Source organism: Oryzias latipes, chromosome 9 (genome assembly GCF_002234675.1).
Source record: "Oryzias latipes chromosome 9, ASM223467v1".
Taxonomy (NCBI): domain Eukaryota; kingdom Metazoa; phylum Chordata; class Actinopteri; order Beloniformes; family Adrianichthyidae; genus Oryzias; species Oryzias latipes.
The window spans coordinates 20,445,732-20,463,052 of record NC_019867.2 but is presented as its reverse complement, the minus strand read 5'-3'; the positions used below and the strand labels follow the sequence as shown (position 1 = coordinate 20,463,052).

At 41.2% G+C, this 17,321-nt stretch overlaps 1 protein-coding gene across 3 annotated transcripts in view; it reads right to left on the bottom strand.

Moving 5' to 3' along the window:
- ncor2 (nuclear receptor corepressor 2) overlaps positions 1–17,321 on the bottom strand; it is a 93,637-nt gene that overhangs the window by 4,010 nt on the left and 72,306 nt on the right. For 2 of the 3 annotated variants that reach the window (XM_023958647.1, XM_023958649.1), the window contains 18 exons: positions 17,076–17,167; positions 13,954–14,104; positions 13,732–13,869; positions 13,520–13,612; positions 12,797–12,999; positions 12,358–12,697; positions 11,968–12,165; positions 11,322–11,558; positions 6,053–6,205; positions 5,742–5,960; positions 5,457–5,643; positions 4,990–5,369; positions 3,521–3,639; positions 3,191–3,369; positions 2,917–3,051; positions 663–805; positions 525–578; positions 154–324 (listed from right to left, as the gene is read on the bottom strand). In XM_023958647.1, the coding sequence (XP_023814415.1) occupies positions 154–324; positions 525–578; positions 663–805; positions 2,917–3,051; positions 3,191–3,369; positions 3,521–3,639; positions 4,990–5,369; positions 5,457–5,643; positions 5,742–5,960; positions 6,053–6,205; positions 11,322–11,558; positions 11,968–12,165; positions 12,358–12,697; positions 12,797–12,999; positions 13,520–13,612; positions 13,732–13,869; positions 13,954–14,104; positions 17,076–17,167 (3,192 nt within the window). The remainder of the gene's footprint in view (positions 1–153; positions 325–524; positions 579–662; positions 806–2,916; positions 3,052–3,190; positions 3,370–3,520; positions 3,640–4,989; positions 5,370–5,456; positions 5,644–5,741; positions 5,961–6,052; positions 6,206–11,321; positions 11,559–11,967; positions 12,166–12,357; positions 12,698–12,796; positions 13,000–13,519; positions 13,613–13,731; positions 13,870–13,953; positions 14,105–17,075; positions 17,168–17,321) is intronic. The other variant, XM_023958648.1, reaches the window with a different exon arrangement.

Here is a 17,321-nt window from a genome sequence, read left to right as displayed (position 1 = left end):
TTGTGTTAATGGTAGTCGAAAGAATCTCAGTACTGGAGCTAAAGCGTTAAGATGTTGAGGGCAACTGCAGATTTTGTCAAAACAATTAAGTACAGCAGATTGTGAAGAATTCATGTATTGAGAAAAAGATTCAGATGTTTGTTGAGGCAGTACCTTGAGAAAACAGATCCTCAGCTCGCCCGTCTGGGTTAGCAGCACTGGATGAAGAGCGCTCCTCAGATGCATCATCATATTTGCCCATTAAGGCTTTTCTAATGATTGCTTCAAGGCCTATGGAGTTTCCAGGAGCCTCTGGAGCTGGATGATTGCGCACAGTCACAGGTCCTGTAGTGTTTAATAGAAAATGAACACTTTCTAAGTTACATCAGTCGTTTATATCTAAATGGCCACAAAGTCAGCACAGAACTAAGCTGCACATCGACAACACTGGTAACTTTGATTTTTGTCATTAAGCCACAGACGGCTTGGAAAAACATAACAGTGTGATCAACTTCATACTTCTGGTTAAATGTTTGAGAGATTACCTGCAGTTGTGGAAGCCGGCATATTGAATATTTCTGTTCCCGGCTGACCAGCATCTGAAATTGTGATTGGAAAAGCACAAGTCAGGTTTTCCTCAACATGGTTTAACCAACTCCTCCTTCCTGAGAGATCAGACTTACTGAAATCACTTTCGCTGCCAACCACCGTCATCTTCTTGATCATCTCCTGCTTCTTAGACTTCACAATAGCTGAGGTGCTTTCAGTCAACTTGCTGAAGAAAGCTGGAGGCTGGGAGGTGTTCGGGGGAGAGCGAGAGCCAAGTCTAGAGAAGTGATAGCAGCACAAGTCAGCCACCAATTGTGCAAAAAGATGAGAAAGGCATGTAATGGTCATCATTGGTATACCTTAACTATGAGGGGAAAAAATCCAGAAAATCACATTTGATTTTTATGGAATTTATTTACAAATTCTGGTGGAAAATAAGTATTTGGTCACCCACAAACAAGCAAGATTTCCGGATCTCACAGACCTGTAACTTATTCTGTAAGAGGATCCTCTGTCCTCCACTCGTTACCTGTAGTAATGGCACCCGTTTGAACTGGTTATCTATATAAAACACCTGTCCACAACCTCAAACTGACTACAAACTCAACCTATGGCCAAGACCAAAGAGCTGTCTAAGGACACCAGAAACAACATTGTTGACCTGCAGCTTGATCTCACCCAATGGGGTCAAAATGATCACAAGAAAGGGCAGCAAAAATCCCAGAACCACACGGGGTACCTAGTGAATGATTTGCAGAGAGCTGGGACCAAAGTAGTAACAAAGACTACCATCAGTAACGCACTATGGCTGTAGCAGGCCTGACTAGGGTTTGGTAAGGAGCATTTAGAAGATCCAGGACAGGATTGGGAGAATGTCCTATGATCAAATGAAACCAAAATATAAGTTTTTGGTAAGAACTATACTTGTCCTGTTTGGAGGAGAAAGAAAGCTCAGTTGTATCCAAAGAACACCACACCTACTGCAAAGCATGGGAGTGGAAACATCATGCTTTTGGGCTGTTTTTCAGCAGAGGGACCAGGATGACTAATCACTGTAAAGGAAAAGAATGAATGGGACCATGTTTCATCAGATTCTGAGTGAGAAGCTCCTTCCATCAGCAAGGGAAGGAGGAAGATGAGACGTGGCTGGCTTTTTCAACAAGTCAACGATCCCAAACATACTGCTCGGGTAACAAAGTAGTGGCTTCGTAAGAAGAAATTCGATGTCCTGGAGTGGCCTAGCCTGTTTCCAGATGTCAACCCCATAAACAGGGTTCGACCACTTTTTTAGCAATGGTTTTCCATTTCTATTCTTCAGACTGTTGTATAGTCCGTGCCACTAAATCAGAGTGGATGTATCAGACAAACTTTGATCCATCCAAGTTTGTCTGCCTTGCCTTTAAAATTGCAGCCGCCGTATCAACAGCTATTTCTGTTGGTATGGAGGGAACTACAGTAACGTATGGAACAGTACTGCATTTAAAAAAACAAAAACAAAAAAAGTGATCTTTGTTCTAATTGTTTTTCTCGTGATTTTCGTTCTAATGATTTTAAGAACTCATTGATTCTTGAGAGTTGAGACAAAAGACCTTCAGAAAGACTAAAGTTGTTCTATTTACTGTTCAATTTATTTTTTTATTCATTATTTTTTTTTTTACACTTTTAACCCCCATATTTAATTTGATATATATTATGAAGACTTAATGTTTTCCAATGTTGGTGACTATTGTTACCTAAAGCCGAGGACATGAGAAATAAAATAAAGAAAATAACAAAGGGCACCTAATCGCTAGTCATACATTTAAGCAAACATATCTTTAAAAAAAGTAATTATCTAGGCTAAAACATAACACCAGTATTCACTATTTCTTTAGATCTAACATGGTAAAATGGTCAATTTTAAATTTAGCATTTTTTATTCATTAAGACTTTTTTATGTAGTATAAGTTTTGTCCCAGCTCTCAAGAATCAGGTAACTACAAAAGCAAAGAACTCCAAACTAACCTCATCTGCTCATGAAAACTATCAGATGAGCTGCAATTAAAAGTTGAAAAGCCACAAATTGTGCGTGTCATAGACATGATCTGTTTTGTGTATGTACTCTTCACCATTTCGCCAGTCTGTTCTTCCTACTGACTTTATCCACAAACATTACAGAGCTAAATATCGGATGTAGTTCTATTCTACGGAAGCCGAAAACAGCCGGCCCTGCTTTTCTTTTTTAAACCGATTTCACCTGATCTCCTGAATATCCATTATCTCGTCATCCTGTTAAAGAGATAATGAAGAATATACTATATACTATAGTCTATATACCATAGACTTGAAGACTCTTCAAAGATTCTCTGCCGTGTGTGTGCGTGGGATGATGGACTTGAACACACTCACCCTTGCTCTCCCTGTTCAGTGGGGTAGGCCGCCCCTCCCTGGGCTTCGGGTTCAGAGCTGTTTCCAGGAGGCGACACCGGTTCAATGCCGTCATTCAAAGCACTAACGGGTGAAGATTTGGCCTGAGGTGGAGATCTGGGGAGAAAATGGAGACATCTGTTTATCTGGTCTTTCACAAGTCACTTTTTTAGGCTGATCTTGAGGGGACACTTTACCGGGTTCCTCTGTGGAACACTTACATTTTAGGAAAGTAAAAGAACCCCGAGGTCCCTACCTGTCTCTATTACATTCTCCACCAATGTCCTCTGGACAGCGGGACCCTTGAGCTGACTCTTGTGATGTAGGTGGGGGCTGAGAGGCACTGAGTGGACGGGTGAGGTCTAGGACAGGAGGACCATGGTAGCTTTGCTGCTGCTGCTGGCTCTGCCTCGTGTAGTCTTTTGTTATCACCTCCTGTTTGCATAAAGACTTGTCAGACAATACCAAACCCAAAGTGCTTAAACATCCAGATTACAGTCCAGGATTACAACAGTTTGTGATTAAAGAAACAACAACTTTATCCCAAGAACTCCAATGTGGACATATTGGTGGACACTGGACTCACACTGATGTGCTGTGCCAGAGTGACCACCCTTTGGCTGCCTTTGACACAAGGAGACGGCGGCTGCTGCCCTGGAGACAGGCTTTCATCAGAAGGGGGGCGGTACAGACTGTGTGGTGGAGCTGAAAGTCATATCCAGGAACACACAAAAATGTGTATTAGCACAAAAATGAATCATTTACATTTCCAGAAATCAGTTTTTTAACAATGTTGAAATTTCGATTAATTTTTGCATTATTTTCTGCAAAGGGAAAAGTTACAGCATACAATTCAGAGAGCTAGCGGCCCGCTTGGATCTGATCATTCAATTCTGTAGATTCTTTGCATATATTATGGAATTACTAAGCAGATCTTGTAACTTGGAAAAAAAACTAAAACTGGTCATTTATACATCAATAATTTTAAAAAGAATTTAGAGAAAAAAACAACTTTTTATGATTAAAATCTATTCACTTCACGCTAAATAAAAAACCCAACTTGTTGTGAAACTATCCCACAGATGTATTTTTAACCATGAGCTGAGTGTGTGTCCATAACAAAGATTCCAAAAAGGCCGGCAACATTTTACATTCATTTGCATCCCTCTGTGCCTTCTAGTTTATGAGTGCATTAACAAGTGCACTATTTGGCTCTGAATGCCCCCAAAATGTTTCTTGATGGTTATAGCAGCTCGAAGCGTGCATGTGAATGAGCATGCAGTTGGCAGGGGGCGCTTTGGGTCAAACAAATACAGATGTGGCGAATGGCTCCTTAAGCAGGAAATGAGGTGAAATCACAGCCGAACCGACAAACTCCTGGAGGCTCAGCAAAGAGAAACGAGAGCTTCCAGTGTGAGGGAAACAGATCCAGGCCAAAGAAAATGAGCGTGTTACCGTGAACCATAAAAAGAAACATGCAAAGCCCCCCCCCTCCAAAATGACTTACAGTCTACTCAGCCTTGGCCCTCCCCTTCCCCACACTTTTCTGCAGCAGCATTGCCCTCTGTCATCCCAGAGGATGAGGATGGTAAAGGGTTTCATGACTGATGAAACTACTCGCATAGCAGTTTTCAAAGTTCACTTCACTTGTGAGTCACAAATACTCTCCTCAACAGTACTTGGGGTTTCAAACAACTATTGACACAGGAGTTGGTGAAATAGAGTCCTTATATATGAAGAGTCAATACACAAACAGGGTCAAAGCGACCCGAGTCGGGATGATCATGGGGCATAAAGGAATTCTGGGTCTTCTTTTATTTCTATATCCAGTTAAAAGCAGCAGCCATATGGAAAGAGCAGGTGCCTCTGATCAACGTCAATCATATTTACAAAAAATGAAGATGAGAACCAAAAGATGTGCTGGAATATCCAGCATAACCCTTTTAAGCCCAGTTGCTATGAACCAGACAACTAACCAATAGTGAATGATTGGTTTTTTTTCTCCAGAGCTTAAAAACGTGCTTCTCTTGATCTGAGCTGGTTATAGGGTCTTACCGAGTGATCTGAGCTCCTGTTCCTGAATAGCAATCGCTTTATTTTGAGTCTTGTCTCTACCAGGAGTGCCGCTTTCCCCGCGACCAGAAGGATTTTCAGACTGGTGAGACAGCAGGTGCTGTGGGCGGCCTGAGGCTGGGTTATAAGACCCGGGGTATATTAATCCTGGACTGGTGCTGGACATCTTGGGCTCAGATTTACTGGAGGGTCCGTGCTGCTCCTGCATATGCTTGGGTAGACCTCTGCTTTTGCCTCCGTCACGATTCTGCTCTTTGGTTATGCTGGAGTCCAAAGCAGGTGGAAATGAGTCAGGGGGCACACTTGTCCTTTGGAGATGAGCAGGGTAGCCTTGATAGCGGGATGACCCTGGGGGTCCAGTCCTGTCAAAAAACAAAACAAAAAAAAAAAAAGTTTAGTAACGTATTCTTCTTATTTTCTGGTAAAAGCAGAGCCAAATGTCATCTTACCGTAACACAGATGAGTTTGAATGTTCACTAACAGAAAGACTTTTGCCCCCGGTATTGTGCAGAACGCTGGGCCGCTGCTGAACATTCTCCTGGGTACGAGGCGACACCGGGGACTGCTGGTGACTGTACTGCTGGGGTGCAGATCTCCCACTGCTGCTGCTGCTGCTGGATAAGCTGTGCTCTGTACCTGGTAAAACACACAATTTTCAGTGTTGGAAACAGAGATTGGGTTTTTCCTCAAAGTGATCTTGCAGACTAACAACTTTAACACAATATTTTCCATACCTGGTCGCCATATTGGAGCATGCTCCACATTTCCCAGAGATCCCCCTTTTTCCCTGTCACGTTCTCTGATGGGTTCTCTGTCTCTTTCCCTTTCTGGCTCTCGCTCTTTTTCTCGGTCGCGTTCACGATCTCGTCCATCCCGGTCCCTATCCCGCTCGCGGGGCCTTTCCCGCTCGCGCTCTGAAGATCCTTGCATTTTATTAATATGGGAGGAGCCAACTGAAGAAAGACATTCAAAAAGGGAGGACAGAAACATGATAAGAAGCACCTCCAATCTTTCTGCTTGCTGTTTTGGATAGAACGCTTCATACCAGGGGAGATAGGCGAGGTGGTGTAAGGCCTGCCAGGGAAAGGGGTGCTTGTCCCTGGGATATAGGTGATGCGATCCATTGGTGAGCCAGTTGCCCCAGAGGTGGGAGGAACCAGGACAGGTAAGTGCGGCACCTGAGAAAGATCGATGATTCCTAAAGGACAGAGCAGAAAAAACTGTCAAGAATGCTGCAACGTCAAATCTTAATATGCGTAAATTAAAAAAAAAAAATTTTCATCTTGTTGACAAAAAGCTCAATTTTTAACATTTCTATTTGTGTTATAACTACCTGTTTCAGAAGGATTCAGTTAATTTGTTAATTTTTAAAGTACTGAGGAGCCTGGACATTTAGGAAACAATTGTCATGAAAAAAAGAAAAATTGGATAGATTTTTGCTTAATCTGTATAGATATAAAGTTAAAATTGCAAACTAAACAGGTTTGTAAAAGTGTCTAAAACAGACATCAAACTGCCATCTCAGAGTCAGTGAGGCTAGGAAAAGACCAGACAAAGTCTGTTAATGTCAAAGTTGATAAGATAAATGTTAGGTTGGGGTTGTGAGGGGCTGTAAGCTAGCAGGAGAGCGGGTAAACAGATTATTGATGGTAAATGTGGGTGGGCGTGCGCAACTCAGAGACGAAGTTCTAATGAACTTCTGCCGCTCTGCAGAAACTATGTCCTAAAAAACCACAGAGGATTTGGGCTGAAAAAAAAAGCATAGTAAAGATTTATAGACAACTGGCAACACTTTTAAAGCAAATCAAAAGATGATCTTGCTTTTATATCTTGGATTTATTTGGGAATCTCAAAAGCCAAATTTGAAAGCATCAGCCAATACTCAATGTGTAGGATCCATATAGTGGATCAAAAGAGTGGGGAAAAAAAAGAAAGATTCTGATTGATTTTGTAAATTCACAAAGGCTTTGACAAAATGGAAGTGAAACTGCACCAAATGAGAAGCAGACTGCACAGATTCTGCAGACGGTTTCTGAACAGTAATATTTCAAGCATCATTCATCACAGATAAACTGCAGTCCACCTTTCAGAATTCAGATTCAATGTAAAACAAAGACTTGGTGCTCCATCAGATAGACTGGTTTCTGTTTCAGTAACAAAAACTGAAATGAATCCAGCTTGTCAAAGCTTTCCTTGATGCAGGACTGTTTAGTGTGACTTTTTTTTTTAACAATCTGCAGGGAGCAGTCTTAAGATACTACAGCAGATAAGATAACTTAAAGAGTGATGTGCACAGCAGGTGGAGCAGTGCAGAAATGGCTGACATTTCTGCAGTCCCAGAACCTCCTTCATTTAGTAAAATAGATTTTTATTACTATGTATTAAAGCGGGTTGTGACTTTCCTTTGCTATCAAGAATCTTTTTTTACAGGTGAACATGCTAACACCTGGCTTTTTTCCTACTGATATGCTGGAATAAGCTCACTGCTGATTCTTTATGAAGCTTACAAATGTTAATGAAGGTAATTCTTCAGTTGATCAAATTTACTACTGCCTAAAGGAAGAACATGTTTATTGTTTGTTTGTTGAAGTACAACTGGTTTAAAAATTAGTAAAATAGAAGGGTACTAATAGGGAGGAAGATCACTGCTTTCCAAATCTTTTGATACTGGTAGTGTTTCACTTTAGTTAAAAAAAAAAAAAAAAAAAAAAGAAATGCCTAAAAGGGCATCCTGCTGTTGCACAAAAAGTACACACATTTCCTGCTGTTTTCCCTTTACGTATGAATGCAGTTTGGTGTCTAGTAAACTTTGCCCCCACAGTCCTGTGGACTTTTAACATCATTATATCAAAAGATGTCACTGATTAATTTTATCTGACATTCTATTTTATGTAATCACCACATCCTTCACACCGCCCAATAGAAATCGGATGACAAAATATTGGCATTAAGTGAAGCGAATTTAGTTTTATATGTTGTAAAATCATCTTTAACTGGATTGTTTTACTGTGTGACTGATTAATGATTATGCTTTTTTTACAGCTAGAGAACCCATAAGACGAGTTGCTATGGCAGCAACCAATAAAGCCATCTAAAATGAAACCAGCCCCCCCCCCACCAAAATCTGTACGTCATAGAGTTTGCTGTTCTCGTCTACAGTCCAGACTCCACAAACACTGATTACAGTTCAAAGTTCTTGCAAAACATTCATGCAGTAATGCAATGGAGAAAAGCATTTCTAAAAGCAGTTTATTGTCTTATCCAAGAGTATTTCCTTCAACTCATTTCAACTGACCGCCTTAAAAACAGAGCTGCACAATGGTGAAAGACTCATCTGTCTGTTGTTACATTTCATTATTCACTTATTATTTAAAGCAGAATATTGAATATAATTTTGAACTTTTTAAGTTTTAAGCCTTTTAAATCTATTTATGTGTTATATATTCTTCCCTAAATATCAAAAAAGGCTAATTACTATAATTCCTTTGCATCTTAAAGTACTAAGAGAACAGAAAAAGGGTGATTCTGGAAAGTCTTGGCCTTCCTGGAGGACCCCTTTGCTTTAATGTAACAGCTGGATTCCCCTGACCCCCTTTGTCATGATACCAGAGGGAAACTCCAGCATCATGACAAAGGAACCATGTGGAAAACTGAATGTAAACATTAGCAGCAGGATATAACCAGCTGCCATACCGTTGACTAATCCAGGGGTTCCCAAACCTTTTCTTGTGAGGGTCACATCACTTTTTTCTTCTCTGATGTGTTTGTAGGCCAACAATCGCAGAACGACTCTGAAGCGTTTTGGTTTTCCAGAGAGCCACACATAATCATAGTCCCTTAGAGTTATTGGAGGGCTGCCAGCTCCTACAGTTTGCGCTAAACTTCTGTGTCCTGCACGTCTGTGCTCTCATCCAGCGCAAATGGAAAAAAAATAGTTTAATTCTTTTGTCTTTGGCTGTAGCTGTGCAATTCCATACAGCGTTCCCTCATTTATTGCAGGAGTTACTAAAATAACTTGTGATGGGGGAAATCTGCAAAGAAGGATTATAGACATTTTAAGGAAGTAAAAAACCTCTAATACCCACTTCCTAAACTTTTCCGAGATGTACTTGAACATTTTCACACCTGTCTGTCCTGTTTAAACTCTCAAGTACCATTGATGGAATCTTTACTCTCAGACAACTTATGGAAAAAGCTAAAGAACAACGTCAAAACATGTACATTGTTTTTGTTGATTTTAACCAAGGCTTTCGACACCGTAAACAGGGACTTTCTCTTTAAAATCTTGAGTAAGCTCGGCTGTCCACCAAAGTTCGTCAGGCTGATTCAAAGTCTTTATTCTCAAGTTAATGCCCGTCTTATTGTCGATGGAGTCTTGACCGAATCGTTTGAATATAACAGTGGTGTGAAACAGGGATGCAAGTTAGCACCCACACTGTATGGTATCTATGCTTCAGTTCTTCTTCTACTTGCATACAAAAATATTAGCCAACAATTCAGTATCAAAATTAGATTCCGCTACGATGGTGATCTCTTTGACTTAAAGAGATTGAAAGCCAAAACCAAAACCTTTACTAACTTTATCAGAGAAGCACAGTACGCTGATGACATCGCTATCTTTAGCGACTCCTCACTTGGTCTGCAGACATTGCTAACGGCATACAACGACATGGCAAAACGAATGGGTCTGTCTATCAATATCCAAAAGACTGAAACTATGTGCATTGGTCCGGAAGAGCAGTTTTTCATCAACGGCAAGCCAATCAAAAATGTAAACCGTTTCAAATACCTAGGGAGCATTGTTACCAGCGACTGTTCAGTAAAAGAGGAACTAGTCACATGTACACAAGCTGTATCATTTGCGTACGGTCGGTTACGTCAACGTGTTTTCGATTCCCATGACCTTACACCCTCGACAAAGCTGAAAGTTTATACCCAATGTTTGACGCCATTACTTACATATGGTTCCGAAACCTGGACACTGTACCGACATAACATCAATCAGCTTCGGACAGTCCAACAGCGTCATCTGAGGAAAATACTAAGGATAAAGTGGAACGACTACATAAGCAACGAAGAGGTGTTACAGCGAGCGAATGCTGAGGATATTGAAATCACCTTAGTTAAAAGTCGTTTGCGCTGGCTCGGTCATGTATCTAGAATGGATAACAATCGTCCTGTAAAATCCCTCCTCTATGGTGAACTTGACGATGGTATTCGTCCTGTTGGTCGACCAAAACTAAGATATAAGGACACTTGTAAAAGTATTCTGAAGTCAGGAGGAGTTTTAGATCAATGGAAGGAGTTGGTTGCCGACCGACCGCTCTGGAGAAGAACCATCATAAATGTTTGTGAAGCCGTGAATGCAAACCGTATTGCAAGCTATAACCGAAGAAAGGAGCACCGAGCACGAAAGAAAGCCTTGAATGGAATTTGAACTTGATAGAATTTGTCTTTATTATTTATGCTTTAAAGTGTTTTACCCGTATCGGGTTTAGGCGTATTATTATTATTATTATTATTGTCCTGTTTAAACTCTCAAAGTTCCAACCTTCATTGAAAAATAAGTCCAGGATTATTTAATGAAAACAAAAATCGCATCTAACAAAGATTTATCTGGAGAACTGCACGTTTGTGCACAAGAGACACAGCACAAAGGAGATTGATTGACAAGGTATTCAGCCAATCAGTACACAGAACAGGATCCACAGTTAGGAAAAAGAAAAAAAAAGAAAAAGTAGCATAATATTGGAATAAAAGAATCAGTGAGACAGCGAAGGGTTAACTGCGATGTTTTATGCGGGTCTTGATGGCAGCACCAGACTGAAAAAAGTAAATAAATAAATCATGTGTGGGTGATAATGTGTAGTGGGCCGAGCCAAATGTGGAGGCGGGCTGAATCTGGCCCACGAGGCGAAGTTTGGGGACCAGTGGACTGATCAGTAAACACCAGGAGACATTGGAAGATGAAAATCTGTTTCACCTTTAACCTGTTGCTGTATTTTACTCGGCAGAGGATACACTTAGGAGCTGCACAGAAAAGAAACTTCAATAAAATATAAAATAAAAGGTTCTAATTGATTAGATTAAAAAAGAAATGCATCTCTTCTCTAAAAAAAACCAATCAGCCTTGAACAATTTTTGCACTGTTTGACAATGAAAGACATTTACCAAAAAGCACGCTGCAGTTTAAAAATAGTTCCTGGAAACGGAGATCCCACCATGCTCCACAAAGATATTCTCTTGGAGGGTAAGATAGTGTCACACAGTTCAGCGAGAGTATAGTGGTGTGGCTACAAAGCCGACCTTCTTACCGCGTGGTGTAGCAGAGAAGGGCAAAGAAAGGGGCTGGTCTCGAGGAGGAATGCCCCTGAGCAGGTCTGAGCGCTGCGCTGCAGGCCACGAGTGCATCTGCTGAGAGGTGATGAAGTCGTTGAACAGTGTTTGCCGATTTTCCAAAGCTGCTGTGTCTGGAAAGCCTCGGAGGAGGTAAGGATAGGGATGAGGGTACGCTGGGTTGGGCGCTAGGTGGCGAGGCAAGTAATAGGCTGCTGTGTAGAGAGAACAGGAAACATCTGCTAGGAAACCCTTTTTAGAAATCAAATCCATGTATCCAAATCAAAAACCACACAGATCCTTTCTTTTCTTTTCCTCTTTTTAAGGTTTGTAGCAGAAGACACAAACATGTCTGTTACTCATCTATATTTGTCATTTGTGCCTTGCAGCCATGAAATAACAAAATAAAAGCTTTATTATTCTTTCGATTGAAGGAAAAAAAAATGCAAAAATGCTACTTATTCATTCATAGCAATAGTAATCGGATATTATTTATTTTTGGTCAAATTAAAAACAGTGTTTGTAATATTTTAATGTTAATCAACACATTGTAGCAGCATCAACCTAACATTCAATCCCAAACTATTTCATTTTTCTTTGAGCCGTCACAGACTGCAGACAGACCTGGCTCTATGTGGATTCCACGCGGCAGCGCTGCAGGATCGAAGGCTAAGGGGATCTGCCGGTACATCTCTGCTGAGGCTCCCAGACTCTGCAGCAGACGCTCGTAGGTCTGATCTGCAGAGAGGGGCGATTTGGTAGAACTCATCTCTCGGGGGGTTGGTGTGGCTTTGCGCTCCTGCTGGGGATGTTTACTGGAACCTTGCGTAAAGACAAAAAGACATACCACATTAAAAACTGCTTTAGAATCAAGTTTAAGCTCAATATATATGCCAAAACGAATTACATGCTTAAATACTCTGACATCTGGAACATGCACATCCTTTTTTAATAGATTAGTTTAATACTATTATGTCACATAACAGCTGCTTTGGCTGTCTGTAATATACCAACCCTCATGCTGCCTTTGGCCGGCCTCTCGAGACAGTGGGGAGCCACGATGTGAGGGTCCAGGGTAGGGGGTCCTTAAGTTGCTTTTGTCTTCATAACCCACTGGGCTGTGATGGGCTTTGCCTCCCTGCTCTGATCCCAGGGGAGATGATCGTGGTATGGGACTTGCTGAGCTGACAACTGCACTAGGCCGCCCTTTAGGCCCTTCCTCATATCGGCTCCTCTCAGTCCGCATCTCTAGATGGGGTGGTGCATTGTGGTAAGAACGTGGCGAACTGGCCATGATGGATCGGACATCATGGCGTTTCCCTGAGCCAGATGCTTCCTGTTTCACGCTTGTTCCCTGAAGAGCCGTAGAAAAAGAGAATAGTAAGGAGATTCATATAGTCGTCCTTCACAAGCGTTACCACCATCATCTTCATCATCATCATCATCATCATACTTGTGCTATGATTCCCTCTTTACTTCCCCCTGGAATGAGGTGGATGGAGCGCCCCGGCTCCTGCACTGTGGTCACGCTGGCTTCTCTGCCCTTCATTGGGTCGGACAAGGAACCAGCCCCGCGGGACGGGGAGGGCTCTTTCTTCATCTGTTTGGCCTCCCGCCTCAGGTATCCATCCTGAGGATCGAGATGGCGAGGAATACCTGAAGTAAGAAGAAACTGATTAGATGATTGTTTTTACAGGTCAATAGTCTTGTTGGCTGGTTGGTTGATTAGCACACATGTTGAAATTGTCACAGTAACGGTACATTTACTGTCACCAAGATGCTCCTGCTCCTAATGACCAAAACCAGCTGTTTGTAAAGCCATGCTTTCACTCAACCTGAGCAGTGAAATGTGTGTTTTTTGTGTCAAAGCATCAGTGGAAAAGTTCCCTTGCATGCTATGTGATAGTTTGTTAGATATTTACAGCCCTGTGGTCTACAGCTCAGCAGATATGAACTAGACACATTTGTTGTTTTTTGATCATATTCAAACTTCCCCATGTATTTACTATACTTCCATTTTTTTAAATTGGAAAATATAATCAAGGTTAGATACAGTTAGAATGCCTTCAAAGGACATTAAATAAGTATGTATTTATAGTTCAAACCTTTTTTACAGACCAAGTTCTCTTTTTGAAAGAAAAGAAAATGTGTTGTTTTAAGCAGGCAGCCATCTTACCTTGTGATATGGAGCCATGGATGTGGTGAGGTTCCTTGTAAGGTGTGTGGTGTGGACTGTCTCTATCGTGAGGCATGGCTCGACTAATCAGGCCTGAGAAGGAGACGGAAGAAGACAATTGTGAGATAAAAATCCAGTGACTTCGTTTTACCACAAGAGCTCAACTTTTTTATAAAAGGGTCTCATCGTGCTAAAGTTGGATTGTGTCTTACCTTCACAGTTGACGGAGGAGTCCCTCAAAGACAGCCCTCTGCTTCCCTCCATCACATCGTAAGGACGCTTCAAGCTTAAAATTTCCCCAGACTGTCCTGAGCCTCTGCCATCTTCTTTAAGGGTCTGAGATGGGGGACCTACAGGTGACAAAATGCTCAATAAGAACAAAGTAAAGCCTAGCTTTTGTTAGGTCAGCTAGATGTTGATTTGACTGCTCTCACGGTCGTATGTGAGGATGTGGCTGCTTATGCCCTCGTAGACCACATGCCCTTTAGACAGAGCATCATCCCGCTCTCTCTCGGCTCGACCAACGCTGTCCTCCGTGATTAGACGTGTTATGGTTCCCTTATACAACACGTCAGCCGGTGTCCCCTGAAGTAATGAGAAAAAAATGCAGTGTAATTACTGGCCCTGGTTTGTTGCTTTAAGCACAGGCATACAGAGACACCACCTCGACTTCTATCAATATTGACCAAGAAACCTAATGAAAATCATCTCTCCATGACAATCCAACATAAAAAGACAAGTCTACTTCTTGGAAAACAAGCTCTTGGTTGACTTCTGTGAAAGCCTTAGCACCTGGCTTTGTGACATTTCCAATAATCTCTGCTGAATGCTCTGACTTTCAGGTAAACATCTAAAAGAGAGTAGAAATGCTTTTAGTTTGATTTTTACTCTATTTTTGGTTTAAGTTATTACCTATAAATTTTTAAAATGTGGTATAAAAAAAATGAATGGGGCACATTACTATGTATGAGGTTCAATACCGTATTACACTTTATACTGTAGTTTTGTTGACTAACTCTAGGACTCTGATTTTAAGCAGATAATTTGTATTAGTTACATTTAAACCAACACTAAAACCAAGATAAACGGGTAATTTCAAAAACGCGACCTTACATAAGGCTTTACTTCTGAAACACCTCATTCATACTGAGTGTGTGGCTCATATTCCTTGACTGATGGCTGAACAGATGAGAACAGAGGCAGACAGCTGACCATGGCACATGGCAGCAGCTGAGAGCACAGTTTTAATCTTTCGGCTGCAGCTTTTCCTAGAAGTGTTTATCCAAAGGGAGGGGGGTTTGTTTACAGGTTTGGGTGGCGGTGATGGAGAGCTTGTTTATGTCAGCAACAATCTCACCTCATGCTGAGGGAAGTTTCTTTTTTGTGGGTATTCAAAAAAGACGTAGGCAGGACTGAATGCAGTCTTTCAGATAACTCAGCGGTGATACTTTGGTTTGAATGGTGACTGGATCAATGTTCACTTTAGCAGTAAAGCGCAAAAACCACAACACAGATGCTGCCATTTATCTGCTGCCAGCACCGAAAAGTCTGTTTTTGCACCCTTTTTTTTTAAGTGAGAAATTTAAACAGTTCATCATAAAAGAAAGAAAACTAACACTTTATTTGCCTCTGGTAGAGTTCTCTCTTCATCAAGTAAATATTCCAACAACTCATCCCATCCCAGGTTCTACACACTAGATTTCATTCACAATAGCTTTTGTCTTGAAGCTACAAGGCCAACACACACAATCAAGAGTTCCCCTAACACTGCCCCCTTGAGGTGGCAGCAGGTTAAAACATGCAAAAAGGTTTTAACCCAGAGCGGTTAAAGAACAACGTTCAAGGCCTTCAGCAGCTTCTGCACACACTCTGAGAAAATACATCACCGCCATATCTGAGTGCTTACACACAAAACTCACTTATCAGTACAGCCAGCTGCAAAGTAAACAAATGGATAGATTGCATTCAATCATTTACTTATCTCCCTTTTATTAATATCGTGATAGCTTGCCTCCTCAGATTTTTTTTTCTCATTAGCCATTTAGTGGTGACACACAAGTGGGCATATCAATGATAAGATTAAGCCATCATCTAGAGCACACTAAATAAATAAATAAAAAGAGGGAACAGATGCAGTACAGTGTGTACCTGTTGCTAGGGCAACAAGGCCATGCAAGAGCTGTGGTTATGTCACACAGCAGTGCGGAAATCCAGTGCCACAGCGCTCGGTTTGCCTCATGACTTCTCATCACTTTGATCACTAATACAGGGCTGCACACAAGCGGCTAAATTTGATTTCAGTGGCTTTGCGTCGTGTTCACAGGCCAAAAATCCCATCAATGTGAGCAAAATTAACCTGAAGCACCAGGAGTGGTGGAAAAGTGCAGCTGCGCGTTAGACATATGCTGTTATCGTGAACCTTAACCCAGTTAACAGTGTTGGTTTCAGTTCACTTTACCAGTGAAGTTGATCAGCCTCTTGCAGTTCTCATTAACCTTAGTCCACTTTTGTAATTTATCTGTATTAACTCAAAGACTAGCCTTTTTTAAATCTAAACTATGACTGATTGTTTCACATGGTCTCAAAAGCGAGTTAATAGCTGTAATGCATTATTGAGCGAGAATGTTAATTATCACTCAACCAGAATTGGATCACCAAGCATAACAATATAAATGGTAAAAATGTCTACTTATATAACGCTTTACTACCTTCAAAAAAGATACAAAGTGCTTTACAGTCAGAGCCTCATTCACTCAGGCAGTCACACATTCACACACTGATGGCGGCTCCACTGCTGAACACTGGCGCCAACCTATAACCACCAAACTTCTGATCAGAGGTTAACTGCTCAACCACTGCACCACAGTCACCCTTTACCGACATACAGAACAATCAGCTGCGTCAAACAAAAACTAACAAGGACGGAACTGCATCGTGGTTTTAAAGACTCTCTGCAAAGAAGATCATGTTTTTGGTGTTTTTAACATATTTGTGGGGGGGGGGGTTCTAAGGATGAAGGACTTAGAAAATTCTGTTTCGAATTGCATTTCTGATTATTTCTGTATTCCAATCATTGTGAATCAAGAGCTTGAAGAAAAAAAAGCTTATTTGTGATGTAGAAAATACAGAGGGTGAGCCAAAAGCTACTGTTCTGCACCGGTGAGGAGACCGGGGTAGGGTTACTCCACGTCAACAGTCCTGTCCACAACTCCGAGTTTCTAATGAACTTCTGCCGCGCTGCAGAAACTATGTACTAGAAAACTACACAACATTTTTGATTTGGGCTAAAAACTAATTAATCATAATTAAAAGACCACTGGGAAAACTTTTACGATAGATCAAGAGATGATTGGAGCGGCACTTTAAGAATGGTTAAAGCCAGATTGGAAATACATTAAAGAGAGATCAATAACAGCTTTAAGAAAAGACTGAGCTAAAACTCCAGACTTTAGTCACCCACTCAAACAAAACATAGATGAGTGAGTAAGTCATTCTGTCAACAATTGCTTAAACATTATAACTGTCCGCTAATGCAAGTATAGTAAGAGAAAGTTACCTGAGTAATGGAGCCCCCTCTGTAAGATATTGCAGATTCTGGGTGCAGTCTGGTCCCTGGGATCCCTTTGGTGATGCTACCACCCTGGACGCCTGGGGGAGAAGCGTAAATGTTTAAAGGGAACAAACTGTTGTCACTACAAGTCAAGGATTTTACAGACAAATATTGACAAACTCTTCTTGAACTGCTGACACACTGTCAAAGATTCAACATTCAAAGTTTTTCTAAGATTTTCCGTTTCATTTA